The sequence below is a fragment of the Pygocentrus nattereri genome, chromosome 2 (assembly GCF_015220715.1).
Source record: "Pygocentrus nattereri isolate fPygNat1 chromosome 2, fPygNat1.pri, whole genome shotgun sequence".
NCBI classification, from domain to species: Eukaryota; Metazoa; Chordata; class Actinopteri; order Characiformes; family Serrasalmidae; genus Pygocentrus; species Pygocentrus nattereri.
The window spans coordinates 47,642,503-47,660,735 of NC_051212.1; the positions used below are offsets into that span (position 1 = coordinate 47,642,503).

The window sequence follows — 18,233 nt, forward strand, 5'->3', positions numbered from 1 at the left end:
CAGGAAGAGTGGGACACCATGCCTCAGCAGACAATGAGTCAACTTGTGAACAGCATGAGACGTCGTTGTCAAGCTGTAATTGATTCTCAAGGGCACATGACGAGTTATTGAGACATTGAGATTTTCTGTTGGGGTAACGTTACACCCACCACTGATGTTGGCTTTTGTTTCAATACATTGCTTGAGATGAGGAAATCACCATCGCATGCTTCTACTTAAATGCCCTACTTTCACGATATAATATCACTGTATGCTGAACTTTTTACGTTTTCCATTAATTTCACCCGAAAGCCAAATATCCCTAACTTTTTGTGAGTAGTGTATATAGCCCTATGGGCCTCAAGCCACCTCCAATTCAGAGCTGGGTTATTAATGCGCCACCACAAGGTCTTGTATCAACTATATATGCTCATCTCACTGAAACATTGTAAAAGAAGCTTCAAATTCAGTCTGTCTGGGAAAAAGAACTATCTGTTAACACTATTGACTGGAATAAAGTATGGGGTAATATATTTCCCACATCAAAGAACCCCAACCATCAACTGATTTTAAATATTGTTATATTGGACACCATGAAAACGCTTTCTTACAAAAAATGCATTAAATCCCTACTGCAACCATTGTCCACAACAACCAATGGGAACCTTTTTTGCACAAGGTGTGGGACGGTGGGGATGTTAATGACATCTGGATAAAGGTTACTACCATATTATCGGCCCTGGTTGGACAAGAAATTCCTGTGTTACTGCTAAACAACGAGTCCAATTTAAATTTAACAGGGAAACAGAGGAAGATGTGGCTCGCTGGTTTAACACCAGCTAAAAAATGACTGCACATTGCGGCCTCGCCCACATCATCTAAGTGTACGACATTGGCTACTTCAACTGCAGGACACAGCTATGTTAGAATTGGCCACAGCTGGGATTAATAAAGTTAAAATATATACTCTTTTGTTGTGATGTGTCAAAAAGATTATTTCTTCTCTTTTTTTGTTTGATTTTTGAAATGTCAAACCGGAATGACTGGAGGGGGGGAACGGTGGGACGGGGAGTGATGGGGTGGGTAAAGCGATTGGTTCTTGATTTCCTGGAGTTCTGTAATATGATAAAATGCAGCTTGATTAACAGAAATGAAAAAAAAGATCACTGTATATATACGGGCGGCACGGTGGGTAGCGCTGTCGCCTCACAGCAAGAAGGGTCTAGGTTCGATTCCCCGGCCGGGCGACCAGGGTCCTTTCTGTGTGGAGTTTGTATGTTCTCCCTGTGTCTGTGTGGGTTTCCTCTGGGTTCTCCGGTTTCCTCCCACAGTCCAAAGACATGCAGTCAGGCAAACTGGAGATGCTACATTGCCCCTAGGTGTGAACGTGTCTGTCTGTCTGTCTGCCCGCCCTGTGATGGACTGGTGACATGTCCAGGGTGTGTCGTGCCCTCCGCCTGATGACAGCTGGAATAGGCTCGGGCACCCCCTACAACCCAGAAGAATAAGCGGCAAAGAAGGTGTGTGTGTGTGTATAAACTTAGATATATGTGTATATACACACACACGGTTCAAAGAGCAGTTGGAGCTGAAACATTCCTTCCAACATCTGTGCGAGGGGCCAGGGCTAAATAGCTGAAGGCTGACTATGTAAATGCATATGAACTGTACATTTTGAAACGTTAACAATCTATACTGTGGAACACTCTTATAAAGTTTGGTTTTCCGGGATATGAGGCTCACTACTATTTCTTGTTTTTTAAACACTCTTTTTTGTTTATTTTTTGTATGATGTGCTAATTATACACACACATTTATAGCATTGGAGCAATTCAAATGCTTTTTATAGAACAAGAAATGCACTTTATTGAACACAATATGTAACAGATGGAGAAGTTAATCAGCAGCAGCAGACTTGTGTTTTATACCTACACCACAACAGATACAGGCACATCTCAATGGATGTACTCTACATACTTTGAAAAACATGTGCTTTGTTTTTTTTCAAAATGCGATGTAAACAAAGTCATCCAGGGTGGTTTGATGTCAACTTTATAGTGTCAGAATTGTTTACAGTGGAGGTGATAGGAACCAGACATCTAAAGAGTTTAATGCTACAAAAAGCTAGATACAGAGCGTGCTATAAGAAATGGTGGTAAATACCTGGGGCACTGTTTTATAACAGTTTTGAGATAGAATTTGGCCTAAAATATATTTTTACCTGCAGGTTATTATAAAGCAAAATAGTTCTCAAAGAAAAAGGTCTTTTCAGATTTAAGCTTCTTTACAATCAAAAAACATCTGAATGACTTTACATCTCGACTTCAACAAAAATAAATAGGCAGGATTTTTGCAAAAAATGAGTCGAGGTCACATTTAAAGCTGGGAATACTGTGCAAAACTGAGGCACTCCAAAAGTTTAGTTAATCATCCCAAGTAGAAATTAAAAATGCCATTACGTTCCATTACGTATGGACCCTTGGAAAAACCACCCTGGTCACCCTAGAATTAAGTGGATCAAGTGTGAATTTCAAGTCCGTACGAAGAACATGACTGTCCTTCAAGGATCAGTAAAGGCAAGGATCTAACCAGGGCAACGCTAAAGAACCAAACACTTTTCAAGATCAATCTGTTTTTCAAGGGGGCAGGAATAAGGCAAGGATCAGGAGAGCTTGGATCACATTAACCTCAACATTCTTCTACTTGGGTTTACGAGGAATCTTGTTAGGGAGTGAGTTAGATCTTTTCCTATGGTCCACCTTCACCTTCTGTGAGTCCAGAAGAGATGCAGAGGAGGGGGGTATGTTAGCCATGGAAGTTGGAGACACGTTGGGGATCTTCTGTCTCTGAATCCATTTATCCATTTTGTGCTCCTTAGACATGGCCTTGTAGATGGTGGAATCCTTTGGATTGGTTTGGCCTTCTGCGGGACAAGCGTCTGCTGGCTCATCTTTCCTTGATGAGTGGATGACGTGTTTTTGGGGCGACATCAAGGAGTCGGGTTTCCATTCATAGCATCCTGACTTTGACTCGAGAGCCTGCTGTCTTCCTTCAACCAACTCAAGCTTCTCTTTGCTAGTATTGAGAATTGATGTGGATGACGTTTTGGAGAGCATACCTGAGCCTGTGTTGGGTACCTGGGCCTTCTGCAAATTGGGCCGATAAGATTCCAGAGTCGATGAAGAGGAGGCAGCTGATAGAGACCCAGAGGTTGCTGTCTTCTCAGTCTTCTCTTCGCTATAATGGGGCTTGTTCCAGTTGTATTTCCTCATCTCTGCCTTCTCGTCTTGGATTACCTTGTCATCTTTAAGCAAATTCTTGGCAAGTAGAGTACCCATCCTGTAAGGTGCTCCAGCCTTCTTGTTCAAGTAACATTTTGGCAAACAAGGGGGTGAGAGGGACAAGGATGAGGAAGGGGAGTAAAGATCTGAAGAAGAAGGGAGATAAGGTGAGCAAGAACCATCAGAAAGAGAGGAGGTGTAGGAAGACGAGGAATAATCCATCGGCAAAGAGAGAAGGTCCAAGGAAGCATAGGAAGATGAGTCAGAGTAGAAATTGGGTGAGGACAAAGGAGAGGAAGATGTGTTATGAGGAGACATGGTGCAAGCTGACATTATGGGAACCAGCTTCTGAGCTTTGGCTGAAACTGAAACAGATGGATTGTCCAAGGGGAGGCCACCTTCTTGCTTAACCTGTGGGTCATTCCTCACATGCTGAATGGATGATGCAGGAATGGGAGACGAGATCCCAGACAATGACTTGATAGGGGTCTCCTCTGGTCTGCTGGTGGACCAGTGCTCCTTCTTCCAATTGCACTTAAAACAGGACTGACATAAAAATAAACCATTCGTGTCCTGCCTCCACGAGCAAGAGAAATCAGTGTTGCACTCTGCACAGATGAGTGGATCTTTTGGAGGAGTGGACGGTGCAACGTATAATATGGGTGGCTTTTTGTTCGTTCTCCTTTTTCTTCCTGAATAACATATAAACGAATTAAATGTGTAGAGTAAAAGTAAGTAAACAGCAATGTAAATTTTATATAGCAACAGAATATCAATATCACAGATTAATTCTGGTGTAGGGATGGGGCAGATACTAGTTTTAACCACCAGTGTGGTGTGGTACAAACCAACACTGAAGTAATTACTTTTCCTGTATCAAATTAGAATAATACATTACAGTTTACATTCTTGTAACAACATTACAGTTACTGATTTAATAAGACGTCTGTTACTTGCATTATATGTTTCCAGGCGAATAACATAACACATGATGGATTTGCATTAAACCATTTTCTAAGCCACTTATCCTTCTGAGTTGTGAATCCAGCGTTCATGGGGTGGAAACATAATGGATTTGAAACCAAAATTTCAGCAACATACTATCTGTGCTTTTCCATTTACATAATCTGACCCTCGTGCACTACTTGTGCCAGCTGACAGCCTAAATTTCCAAAAAACAAGGCATGTGAAACGCTAATAAAAACAGAAAGCAGTGATTAGTAAATTCTGTTTGACCTGCATTCAATTTAAAACAATAAAAACACAATAACTGATGTTTTACTTCATGAACTTTAGTATTTTTACTTTCATTGCAAATTTGATACCTACAAGATATTTTAAAATCTGGGACAGGAGAATGTTTATCATTGTGTGACATCACCTTTCCTTTTAATAGCACCTAACAAACATTTGGAGACTGAAAACATAAACTGTTACAGTTTTGAAAGCTTTTTTCCATTCTTCTTTTATACAAGTCTTCAGCTGTGCAACCAAACCAGGGATTTGCTGCCATATTTTGAGCTTAAAAAGACCTGAGATTGACTGCAGAAAGTTTAGTCTAGCTCACAAACTCTTTGATTATGCAGCCATGTCATGTGAAAAATTCAGACCACATTAGAATACTGTGTTTGCATTGTGCATAAGTCAATTTCAGGTGAGCTTAAGCCCAGAGAAGTGGGCAGCATTTCTGGATACTGTGCTGTGCATAGTACAGTGTTAAATTGCATGTGGGGATGCAGAAATGAGTATTTATTGGCAATGGTTTTTCAAGGTTGTCTTGAGACCATGTGGTGACATCCACCACAGAAACATGGCAGCTTTAAACGCAGTGCCATCTGAGGGGTTGAAGAACACAGGCATTCAGTTGAGGTTTTGGCCTTGTTTTACACGCACAGAGATTTCTCCAGATTCCCTGAATTTTTGGATGATATTATTCACGGTAGAGGGTGAAAGGCCTAAAATCCTTGCAGTCTGTCACGATTGGCCCCTCCCAGTCCTATCCATGTGTTCGTGTTTTGGTTTAGCCCATGTGTATTTGTTTTGGTATTTCTAGTCCTGCCCCCTCGTTTCGTGTCTCTGCCCTTGATTGTCTCCACCAGTTTTCCACCTGTCCCTCGTTTACCCATTGTTATTTAAGCCCTGTGTTTGCCCTTAGTGTTTGCTGGTCTGTGTTGGATGTTTCGGTCTGTGTTGGATGTTTACTTTGCTTCTCCGTGTTGTTGGTTTGATTCGATTCTGGTATCTATCGTGTCTGTCCACCCTCGACTCGGTGTAGATTATTGGAACCTGGACTGTCTCGACTATGACCCTGGATTTGCCCTCAATAAAAGTCGCTTACCTCCGCACATGCGTCCGCAACCTTGCTCCACGTTACATAGTCCCTGGCTGAGGAACATGATTTTTAAACTACTGGACTTCTGACAAAGTGGTGAACCTTGGCCATTTGAACACACAAAGAACTCTTTAACGTTTGCTCCTTTTATATCCATGCATAACTGCTTCCTTCATGTGTTGCAAGACATGTTTTGATCTTTCTTGCAATGTGCTAGAAAATGAGCATATATTTACAAAAACAATGAAGTTGATCAAGTAAAAAATACATATTTTGTCTTTGTACTCTTTTTATTCAAATACAGGTTTAATAATTTATAAGGCACTACTTATACTTACTACCTACGATTTCTTTGGAATTGTGGCTGTGCAATATATATGACCAGCATAAAGTGAGCATGGACTAGTAGTACACTGACTGTGGTGGACAACAGTGGAGCTTTCCAAAAGTAATTCCTCAGTATATTAAATTAGGCGCATATCAAGATATGCAATCTTCAGTCAATGCATATAATCAGACTGCATGCTCCGAAATGGCTCTAGGTTCCCCTGTTCTAAAGTAGTGTCCCAATCTCTCCTGAACAGCCTAGACTCGATTTCATTCCATTCTGTTTTTAAATGCCGTAAGCGTAAGTATTGCATAAATGTAAGCAATGCATTGCTTGTTTAACCACTCCAACAATGCTGAAAACTTCAAATTATATAAATCATAACAATTTTAATTAGAGCCAGCTGTTTGTAGACTATTCATTTTACTGAGTATTTTTAGTTGTTTTTTTTTTTTAATAGTATTAGCCCAGTTTAAAAAAAGGCACAACTAGATATGTTTTTTCAGAGCAAAGGAAGGGATACAGACATGACAAGGACTATTGGTTGTCATTCCTTGTATTTTCTAATGGGTACAGACGTGTGAGTTTTAGAGAATGGGTTTCTATTTTAGAGGAACTGAGATTTAGTTGAAAAAAAGTATCATCAGTCTACGTGTGGTGAAATGTATTCTCTATGCATTAATTCATTTCTATTACTATCAATGAAACCAAAAACCATGATAATTTTGGTCACTGATATAATATTTCATACCATCCATCACTATCCTGGTGTTTAAACTACAATATACAAAACACACAATCAATCGATAAATGATCAAAACTCTTGATTATTTGACAAAGTATTCATACCTCTGGCATTCCACATCTGGGGGACATTGTACACAGCCTTATCCAACAGCTGTAAGCGGAAATGAACCACTTCCTCCAAACCCAACAGGTACGGGAATTCTCTGTCCAATGATGGAATGAAGCTGAGCTCCGCTGATGAATCACACTGATAACCAAGAGAGAGACACCAACAGCTATAGAATCAACCCATATTCTGGATAAAAAAACGCTGACATACAAATACAGGATATTCTGAATATTGATTTTATTATAACAGATGGAGGCATCTAAACTTTCTCATTATTTCCATATTCCTACAGATGAGCTGAAAACTGTGCTAAGCTGTGGGTCAGAATCATCATAATGCAGGGAGATTCACTTGAAAGAGGCCCTGAATACTCCGTAATTACTCTCTGTAGGACGAAGCAATCCGAACGAAACAATGCGCGATGTACTCCTCAGTATTTGGAGCTTCAGTTCCACTGGCTGAAGTTGTTTATTGTGTTTTATTGTATTGTTATCAGCTGCCGTTAAACCGAGAGTGATCGACATCAGGGTGGAATAGATCGGCAGGAGTGACCACCACAGTCACCACAATGGCACTGTTCTTAGGAACATGTGCGTCTTTGTTCTGACTGTTTTCTGGCACTGAAGCATGCTTGTTAACTGTGAACACTATATAATGTTGTATGCTTCCACTATTTTGGCTAAAAATTCTTAATTTTGGCAATAAGATTCACTGGCCACGGCAAATCTGTCTGACCCCGCATCAAACTGGTTAAGGTCCAAAGTGAAACCGCATGATGGAATATGTATTACTTTGTCAGACAAACAAACATAAAGTATTAATTTAGTTACACACTTAAAAAAGATTTGTTCTTCAAGGGTTCTTTAGTAAAGAACGTGGTTCTATAAAGGACCATGAACACTCAAAGAACCCTTAGCATGATTAAAGGGTGCTTTGCATAGTGAAAGGGTTGTACAGATTGGTGGAGAACCGATATATATATATATATATATATATATATATATATATATATATATATATGTATATGACCTTTTTAAAAAGGTCATACCGTAACAATAGCAGAACCTTTTTTGGTGCTACATAAAACCATTTCCCTTCTATATAGCACCATGTACAGCACACTCCCCACCAATCTAAAGAACCCTTTCATGAAGCAACAAACCCTTTATTCATGCAAATAGTTCTTTGAGTGTTCACGGTTCTATATAGAACCACTTTCTTTGCCAAAGAACCTTCTTTTTTAAGAGTGTAGGATGCTTTGTTGAACTGATGGAATGATAACACCTGAATACTGGATACATCTGCAAAAAACTGATGTAGTATTAGACATTTTATAATCCAAAGAAGGACTAATATCATAAACCATTACTGGCTGAAATCTACCATGATATAGGCTTAAGGATACACCACCCAAGTCTCTGAGTCTATAAAGAGTTACTCAGGTAAAGTAGAGGGTTGTCCCATTTCATAGGGGCAAGATTTCAACCACTACCCCTTATAACTCAGTTTCAAGGGGGAGGGTTACCTTCAAAAACAAGGGGTAGGGGTAAAAATATGAAATGGGATTGGGTCTAGGTCTGGGGTTTTCAGCTCCAGTTCTAGGGACCCACAGACCAGCAGTGTCAGGCCTGTTCCAGCTCAAGAAGAGCTTCATAATAACCTAATGAGCAGGATCAGGTGTGGTGGTTCAGGGAATAGTTAGCTTGGCTAGTATAATAATTAACAAGTTAACGAGTTAATTGGGGCAGTCGTGGGCTGGAGGTTAGGGAACTGGCCCTGTGACCAGAACGTTGCTAGTTTGATCCCCAGCGCCGACAGTCCATGACTGAGGTGTCCTTGAGCAAGACACCTAAACCCCAACTGCTCCCCAGGTGCTGTGGATAGGGCTGCTCACTGCCCCTAGTGTGTGTGTGTGTTCACTAGTGTGTATGTGGTGTTTCACTTCATGGATGGGTTAAATGCGGAGGTGGAATTTCCCCGGTTGTGGAATTTAAGGGTCACTTAAAGTTAAAGAGGAGGAACTTCACCAACTTTTCAAAATGTCTGCACAATCTAATAGTTCTAGATGTCTAGAGAAGATCGGATGGAGGAAGCTCAAGTACTGAAGAAGGCCAAGTATGCTGAGTGTCGGAGGAACGGGTGGAAGGCCCGTTGTGAGCCTACTGAAGTGGCTTCGCAGTCCAGTCTTTACATCGGGCCCTGGGACTAAGGATCTGCGGACTGCATAGGTGAAGAGCCATGAAGAACATCATGGAAGCTGCTAAAAAGGCTTTACGTTGGCTCTGGTGGAGGAGGGGGGTGTGCGTGGCGTGGTGCACTACCTGGACACAAGTCGGGGCCTGATCACCTGGTTCACCCCCGGTCACATCACTGAAGATGTGTCCAGTTCACGCCGCAAGGTGTATTTCAGTACCTAGAGAATCCGAATTGTTCACAGTGGTCGTGAATGGACCAGACGTCTAAAGAGGTTAATGCCTCTGAACGCTCCCTCACTTATTACAGCAAGTGGTTATAAATGCACTGCCTGATGCCTGAGACACTGGCTTATGACAGTTTTGAGAAAGTCTAGGCCTAAAACACATGTTTAAATAATTAAAACTCATGGCAGAGAGGTATAAGCAAAGAAATGTGGAGGAAAACAGTCCTCAAAGAAAAGGTTTATTCGGATTTACGACTATTTTAGCATCATCAACACTCTGTATTAATAGTCAGAAGACTTTTGGATAGCAAATAAAATGGATATAGTGCTGTAGACATCATGACCCCTGGTTCCTATCAATATCACTGTAAAGAAATCAGGGTTGGTAAGTTTCTCTACAGCAAACTATTTAACATTAAGCGCTCTGAATGACTTTGTTTACCTCTCAGCCACTGAACTGTAAAGATTTTGTCCAGAAATTGGTGGAATTCCCTTGTAAACCAGTACTTATAATACACCATACACATTTACCTAAAGCACAATTGTGGGCTCAATGCGTTGCTTGACGACTCACTTAGGGTCCGGTAGGATAAACAGCAGTTTTTCAATCCTTCTGACCAGGTTTATTTAACCAAGAAAGCATAAAAACTTGCAATTTTCCTGCTGCCCGTGGGGCGCTCCCGTTCCACCTTAAAAGGTGCAGCAGTTACATTCAATTGCACGCGCGCCTGCATGGAACTGCTGCACCATTTAAGGTGGAACGGAAAATTCGAACAGGCTTAACTCAGAAGCGAATAAAAACTATCTGCAGCTGAAACAACACTTAAGCTACAGTAGCTGGACTGAATCAGATGTGAAATGAAGTTTGCAGGTTTGCTGCTCCGCCGGACCAGTTAAGCTCGCTACACAAACACGCGCTAGCTAAAGGGCTAGTTTAGACAAGTCCTCCTCATCTTTCCTTCCACGCTCTCCTTTTTAATTATTACTCAGTCTTTCGAAAAAGTATAGCTTACCTTCACATTCTTCTTGTTTCCCTGTCGAAAGTAATCTCTTATTGTACACTTAATGTCGACCATGTTCACTCGCCTTCAGACTAAACCCAGTAACGGCGAGGCTAATAGGTCCAATTAGACCGGACTCGGCTCAACAGCTGACAGAAAAACGGTCGTTTAAACTCGCCTTGATCTGCTAATGTGACAAACACTGTGGAGGCTTATTATTCCGGGGGAAAAAGCACGTAGTCGTTTAGTAAGTCATAATAATTAGAACGTATTCCATAATTATGTCTTAGTATCACATACTTATGACTGACTGTCATACTTGCGACTTACAGTCTACTCATTATGTTTTTGCATACATATTAGTAATGGATATGTCGTAATTATGACTTGCCTGCTCATATTCATGAATTACTTTCTCATAATTATGACTTGGTAGCTCATTACTGTGACCTACTATGTCGTAATTGCGACTTGCTGTCTAAACTTATGATTTTTGCATCTCATAATAATGGCTATGTCATAATTATGACGTGCCTTCTCATAATTATGACTTAGTATCTCATTAGTATGACTTACTATGTCGTAATTGCGACTTGCTGTCTAATAATTATGATTTTGCATCTCATAATAATGGCTATGTCATAATTATGACGTGCCTTCTCATAATTATGACTTAGTATCTCATTAGTATGACTTACTATGTCGTAATTGCGACTTGCTGTCTAATAATTATGCTTTTGCATCTCATAATAATGGCTATGTCATAACTGTGACTTCATATCTCATAATTATGAGATTTACAATCTTATAATTACAATTTACTATCTAATAATTATGATTTAGTATCACATCGTAATGGCTACGCCATAAGTATGACGTACTTTCTAATGATGAATTAGTATCTCATAATACTGAGATTCAACATCTCAGTAGATACTGAGACTTAATATCTCAGACTTATGGCATAGCATCAATAATGTCTGTCATAGTTCTGACTTACCTGCTCACAATTATGACTTAGTATCACATGATTATGATTACATATGTCAGAATTATTACCTATTTTCTCATAATTATACATCTTATATCTCTTAATTATGTAATAACATTGAATAGCATGAAACAGCTGTCATAATTATGATTTACTTTCTAATAATTATGGCTTAGTATCTCAATCATGACTTAATATATTTTAATTATACACAATATCTCATTAAAATGGCTATGCCATCATTTTAACTTAATATCATAATAAGAACACAGAATCTCATAATTATGACTTGCTTTCTTGTAATTATGACTTTGTATCTCATAATTGATTATTTTTTCATAATTTAGACTTAGATTCCCAAAAATTATGAGGAAATTCTCTCATTATTATCAGATATTAATTCACAATTATAAAAAAAAACTTTATCACAAGACACTAAGTCATAATTATGAAAACTTTCTCATTATTATGACTGACTAAATCACTACGTATTTTTTTACAGAAGCAGAAACAGGCTTTCATAGAATCCTGACCCACAGCAAAGAAAAAGCTATCAAAAATGTGAGTCAGTTATAGCTGATGACCACAAGATGGTGGTAATGTACAGAGGACTGCCTCTAAGCCTCAAGAACAAAAATACATTATATTTCCAAAAGTATTTGCTCGTCTGGCTTCACACGCATATGAACTTCAGTGACATCCCATTCTTAATCCATAGGGGATGTTGGATGAGAAGGCCTGGCTCGCAGTCTCTGCTCTAATTCAACCCAAAGGTGTTCTATCGGTTCACAGAGTTGGGAGCATTAAATTGTCCAAAATCTGTTGGCGCTGAAGCATTAAGAGTTCCTTTCACTGGTACTAAGGGTCCAAGCCCAACTCCTGATGAACAACCCCATACCATAATCCCCCCTCCACCAAACTTTACACTTGGCACAGAGCAGTCAGACAAGTACCGTTCTCCTGGCAACCCCCAAACCCAGACTCGTCCATTGGATTGCCAGATGGAGAAGCGTGATTGGTCACTCCAGAGAACACGTCTCCACTGCTCTAGAGTCCAGTGGCGGCGCTTTACACAACTGCATTCCACGCTTTGCATTGGGCTTGGTGATGTAAGGCTTGAATGCAGCTGCTCGGTCATGGAAACCCATTCCATGAAGCTCTCTGCGCTGTTCTTGAGCTGATCTGAAGGCCACATGAAGTTTGGAGGTCTGTAGTGATTGACTGTGCAGAAAGTTGGTGACCTCTGCACACTATGTGCCTCAGCATCCGCTGACCCCGCTCTGTCATTTTACGTCCAGTTTGTGGTTGAGTTGCTGTTGTTCCCAATCGCTTCCACTTTGTTATAATCAGTTGACTGTGGAATATTTAGTAGTGAGGAAATTTCACAACTGGACTTGCACAGGTGGCGTCCAATCACGGTACCACGCTGGAATACACTGAGCTCCTGAGAGCGACCCATTCTTTCACTAATGTCTGTAGAAGCAGTCTGCAGGCCTAGGGGCTCGGCTTTATACACCTGTGGCCATGGAAGTGACCGGAACACCTGAATTCAGTGTTTTGAATGGGTGAGTGAAAACTTTTGGCAATATAGTATATATTTGATATTAGATATATTACTCTACTGCTCAAAGATTTGGAGTCATGTCTGTTTTTAATTGTGTGTGTGTGTTTTTTTTTTTGTATACAGGGTGAGTCAAAAGTCACAGGCCGTTTTATTTTATTTTATTTTTTATGCTGTCACAAGCCTCCACGATGCAGAGCTGAAGGTGGTGTTTGTTGCGGATTTTCGCAGCAATTTGAGTTTTTCCCAGCAATTTGTTTGAGATGACCCCAGATATATAAGTCAATAATGAAATAAAAAATAAAATAAAATAAAACCTGTCCTGTGACTTTTGACTCACCCTGTATAAATAACTCAGTATGCTAGTCTTGTGCAGTTTCAAATAAAATATGAAATTTTAGTTCCGAATGGAGCTACAGACGAATCTAAATAACTGGGAAGGCTGTATAATATCCAGAATGCCTATAATACGTTATTTCGACAGCGTTGATCAAATTTCAAGCTGGCTTAAAAAATGAATGGGAATATAAAATTACGGTATATAATTTACGGTATAACTGAATCCTTGAAATAGTGAATAATGCTTTTTTTTGTCGGTAAAACTTTTTTTATTCAGTAAAAATGAGCTTCTGGTGTTTATTTGCGGGATTGGTGGGCTGTTCTAGTCCTTTATAAAATGAACAGAGACTGCCTGGGACAAACAAGATGCCAATAAACGATGACCATTGCGGTTTATGGGGGGTGTGGTGGGAGGTCTGAATTTAGTCCAGCCCTGATATGAAATTAAATAATCAAACATTCATAAAACAAGAAGCGAGACGGGTGGAATTGGTCGATTTGGTACGGGTTAAAGGGAAGAGCTGGGCTTGGACATGGGTTCGATCCTTGGCTGGGGCCCTTTCTCGGTCCATCTGCAGCTGTTTGTGTAGAGGTATATGATTGATAAATCAATAAAATAAATATTAATAAATCAAAAATTTGCATGATTCAGAGGGCACAGGATCCCAGCAGCCTCTCAGCTAGCAAATCAGATACACAAGATACTTGTGGCCAATTAGAGAGAAGGGTTTAGCTAGCCAGTCAGAAGGCAAGATACTGGCAGCCAATCAGAATGCAGAATTCAGCTAGCCAGTCAGAGCTGGATACTAGCAGCCAGAGTTCTGGATTCAGTTAACCAGTCTGACACCTGGATACTGGCAGCCAAACACAGCAGGATTTAGCTAACTAATCAGAATAAACTATTATGGCATCCAATCAGATAGCAGGATATATGTAGCCAATCCGAGAGTAGGATTCAGAGCATGAGATACTGGTAGCCAGTCAGAGAGCAGGATTCAGCTAGTCAATCAGAACACAGGAAACTGGCAGCCAGTCAGAAAGCAGGATTCACCTAGTTACTCATAACACAGGAAACTGGCGGCCAATCAGAATGCAGGATATGTGCAGCCAATCAAAGAGTACGATTCAGAGCACGACACGCTAACAGCCAATCAGAGAGCAGAATTCAGCTAACCAGTGAGACAGCAGTATACTGACAGCCAATCAGAGAGCAGGATTCAGCCAGTCAATCAGAAAACAGGAAACTGGCAGCCAATCAGAATGCAAGATTCAGCTGGCCAGTCAGAATGCAAAAATACTTACCTTTAAATCCACATTCTAGTAGTAGTGATATATCTAGTTATAGTCATATTATAGCAGTAATTATTTGATCGTGTATAAAATTACAAAAATTGTAAATTTTGAAGTTGTAAAGTTAGTTTTCTAAGCATAAATGTAAAGTTTAATAATACACCCAGAAAAACATATTTCTGTGCATTTTAATGTACAGTTACTGCTTATTCGCTGAATTTAACTTAATGGGGAAAATAATGCATAAAATTTATGGCACATTTTAGGCTTTACTTTTTTCCAATATGTTGGATTTGATCTACTGAGAGGCTTTTGTACAAACCATGCCAACTAGAGTCACACGGTCATTAATGCACTCATAAAAGACTCCACACTTCACTCAAATTGTAATGCTGATAACGTCACCTGTGATGAACTTTCAGCATTTCGGAGCCCACTGTATGTATATTTATAAGCATTGCTTTCCGTGTTATGAGGAACAGTATTGTTTTATAATTGTTCTGTCACTCTGATTACACTTGATGGAGCTCCTGCTGCTCAACTACTCCCTGTTCAAACCGATAAGCTGCTCTGCAGGCCTCCAACACGTTTCAAAACCTGTCATAAGCTACATGAGCGCTGCCTTCCGCTTCTTTAGCAGGTTTATGGATCCGTAGAAGTCGTAATATCCAGTAACTCAGTTCTCAGGGTAGTTTCCCCCCCGGGCTAAGCTCTGTCAGGTCAGCGGATGAGGAGGTGTCGCCCAGCCAGGTATCTCTTCTGACAACTCTACTGCGAAAACATGAACACTCCAGGCTGAAAGCGTGGAGGCAAACAATGAGCTGTAGTTTTAGTTTTGTTTTTCATAAATGAAGCACAGCTGAGTCCATTTTCCACACATGGCCATCTAGTTTTACTAAATAGGTTTCAGAATGTTCCATTGGTTTGCAGTGCTGTGCTCTTAATTTGGCAAATTATATGGGAAAGGCCTTCGACCTCTTTGTTGAAAAAAGTCCCTTATGTTAAAGGGACACTGCGGCCAAATGAAAACCTGGCCACATCTGTTTTTAACATGTCTACGCACCTCCCACTGTGTTCCACTGGAGTCTCTAGATCAGGGGTCGGCAACATTCGGCTCTTTTACTGCCCTGTTGCGGCTCCATGGCAGAATTAGGTTTGTAGGTAGAAATAAAAGAATCCTCCTTGCAGTAAAATAAAGCTCTGCTGATCGTTCAACACAATAAACTATCTTAACAATAAACTGTTTTAAACCCTGGAGTTAATGTAGAACTGCTAATTCACCCTTTAAGCCTGAAGGTTGATGGTCACCATAGCAACACAGACAACAATCTCACCTAGTTAGTAGCTAAAGAAAAGGCAAAGATTTAAAAGACAAACATTGATAATTTGGAGACGAATGGACTCATTTGAGTTTATAATCACTCCAGCTGGTTTCCTGATGCGTTTAATCTGCAATGAGAAACAGTCAAACACTAAAAAATCGCAAAGCTCAAGTGATATTTAAGGTGGAACGGGAAAAAGAAGTTGTCGAATAAGAAGTTGCACCTCAAAGTAGATGAATTCTCTAACACTATGTTCAGACTGCCAGCCCAAATCTGATTTTTGGCCTATCCAGGTTGTATCCAGATTGATTTTTGATAGTCTGGACAGCTAAAAAAACACATGAAATTCCATAATCGGATACATTTGGACGTGTTTTGAAATGCAGTTCCAATCAGATTTGTACAGATGTGTCTGGTTTCCTGATACGTTAAATGTGCGATGAGAAACTGTCAAACACTAAAAACTTCAAAAAAGTCAGCTTCTCATTTGAATTTTCCCCTTCCGCCTTAAATGGTGCAGCAGTTCCAATTAAGGTGGAACGGGAAAATTTGAACAAGAAACTGGTGCAAGAGAAGCGACTTCAGCCTTGTAAAAAGTTGAATGTTGACAGACATTTGACAAGAAACTTCTACTTTTGCGGAAAAGTTTCCTGCCAGAGATGTGAGAAAAGCGACAATAGCTGAGCTAAAGCTTCAAGCAGAGGAAAGTAAGTCTTGTTTTTGTTTAGATTTTTTTAGTGAATACTATGATATTTGCACATACTGAGACATATCTACAGCCAAGATGGTAAAATAGACATATAGTGTTGTTGCTTCCGAGGTGGTTTGAATTTTGTTGAAAAGACAAAAAGGCTCTTTTTAACATCTGAGTTGCTGATTTTGCAGTTTAAAGACCAGAAACCCCTCCCACTGATGATGTATCTTGAAGGTGGGAGGAACCGCACAAAGGCTATAACTGTTTTGGGCCAGATATCCTGCTAGCTTGTGAATGCTAATGGAAGCCAGATAACTGGGGGTGTGGATTCTCAATTGTTACGATATATTTTTCGCACTGCATGCTGGGCATTGTAGTCAGAAATCAAGCACAAAAAGGGCATAAAAAAGGCTGAAGCTGAGAAATGTGTAATGCTGCGCTACACAATATTACATGACATAATAAATAAAATATTAACACAATTTAATAATCTAGATTTAGGCCCCTTTTACCCCTTACAATCCCAAGGCTACTAAGGCTCATTATTCACCAGCTACAGGGACTTCAAACTGGTCAAGCTATTCTTAGGTTGAACAGACTTTGAACAGACTGGTGGGCCTTGACCATTTAAGGGGTGAACCAGTTTTTTTCATTCTTCACACCTTCTTAATGGAGCATTACCTGTGCCAGTCTGAATACAGGAATCAGGTGGATGTCATTAGAGCTGCAATAAAACTCCTGCAGGAAAATCAGCAGGATTTCTTTGTACCAACTTATTGCGTTCAAACTGTTGGCCTGTAGGAGTGAATATATATGTTTTCAGCCTCTACTCTTCTGAGAAAGCTTTACACTAGATGTTGGAACATTGCTGTGAGGATTTGATTGCGTTCAGTCACAAGAGCATTAGTGAGGTCAGGAACTGATGTTGGATGATCAGTTCTGGATCACAAAGGCTACTCCAGCTCAACAGAGAACACAGCTCCACTGCTCTGTGATACAATGCTAGCCTTTATATCCCACTAGCTGACGCTTGGCATTGGGCGTGGTGACCTTAGGCTCATGTGCAGCTGCTACAAGCTGTCCCATTATATAGGTCAATGCTTTTCTATGGGGATTATACAAGCTGTGTCTGTGCAGTTGAACAGCAGATGCACCTCAAAGTAGCTGAATTCACTAAGACTATGATTAGACTGCCAGTCCAAATCTGATTTCCAGATTGTATCCAGGCTGATTTTTGATGGTCTGGACAGCTAAAAACCACAAGAAATCCAATAATTGGATCCAAACACATTAGGAGGTCGTTTACAATGTGATTCCCATCAGGTGTGTACAGATGCATCTCAGTCTGGACGCTCTGGATGCTCAAATGGGATTTCGAAGTGTCTTTTTAGTCACTTGCAACACAACAAACACTGATAATGTCAAATCCAGAGTGACTGACGCATTCGGATTCAAGAGGAGAACCAAAGATTCGTGTTTATCCCAGAGAATTTTGGAGTTTGGAGGGCGAGATGATGCACTTCCATCTGTCCTGCATCCATGTTTGATGTTTGTTCAGCATAGCTACTGAGGCCTATGTCGTTACCACAGCAACCCATGCAGATAGACTGGTGATGCCTGGACATGTAATGACTGAAGGTATTATATCTATGATATCTGTCTATATTTCAGAGTTTAGGATGTCTCCCAACAGTTATTACCCTATAAATGATCGTTGTGTTCATATTTAGCCATATATTACCATTGCAATGAATGCACTAGGTTTAAAGATCATAAAATAATCCTTGTAAATATTCATAGTTTTTTCTAATCTTTTTTTTTTTTAACTTGTTCAGTACCA

General features: G+C 40.1%; 1 protein-coding gene across 1 annotated transcript; it reads right to left on the bottom strand.

Moving 5' to 3' along the window:
- Positions 1–2,023: 2,023 nt before the first annotated feature.
- LOC108428859 lies at positions 2,024–10,313 on the bottom strand. Its single transcript, XM_017700206.1, has 3 exons — positions 10,209–10,313; positions 6,770–6,914; positions 2,024–3,952 (listed from the first exon to the last, which is right to left on the bottom strand). The coding sequence occupies exons 1-3, from the start codon at positions 10,269–10,271 to the stop codon at positions 2,679–2,681; spliced, it is 1,482 nt and encodes a 493-aa protein (XP_017555695.1). The 5' UTR covers positions 10,272–10,313; the 3' UTR covers positions 2,024–2,678.
- Between the last annotated feature and the right edge of the window lie 7,920 nt (positions 10,314–18,233).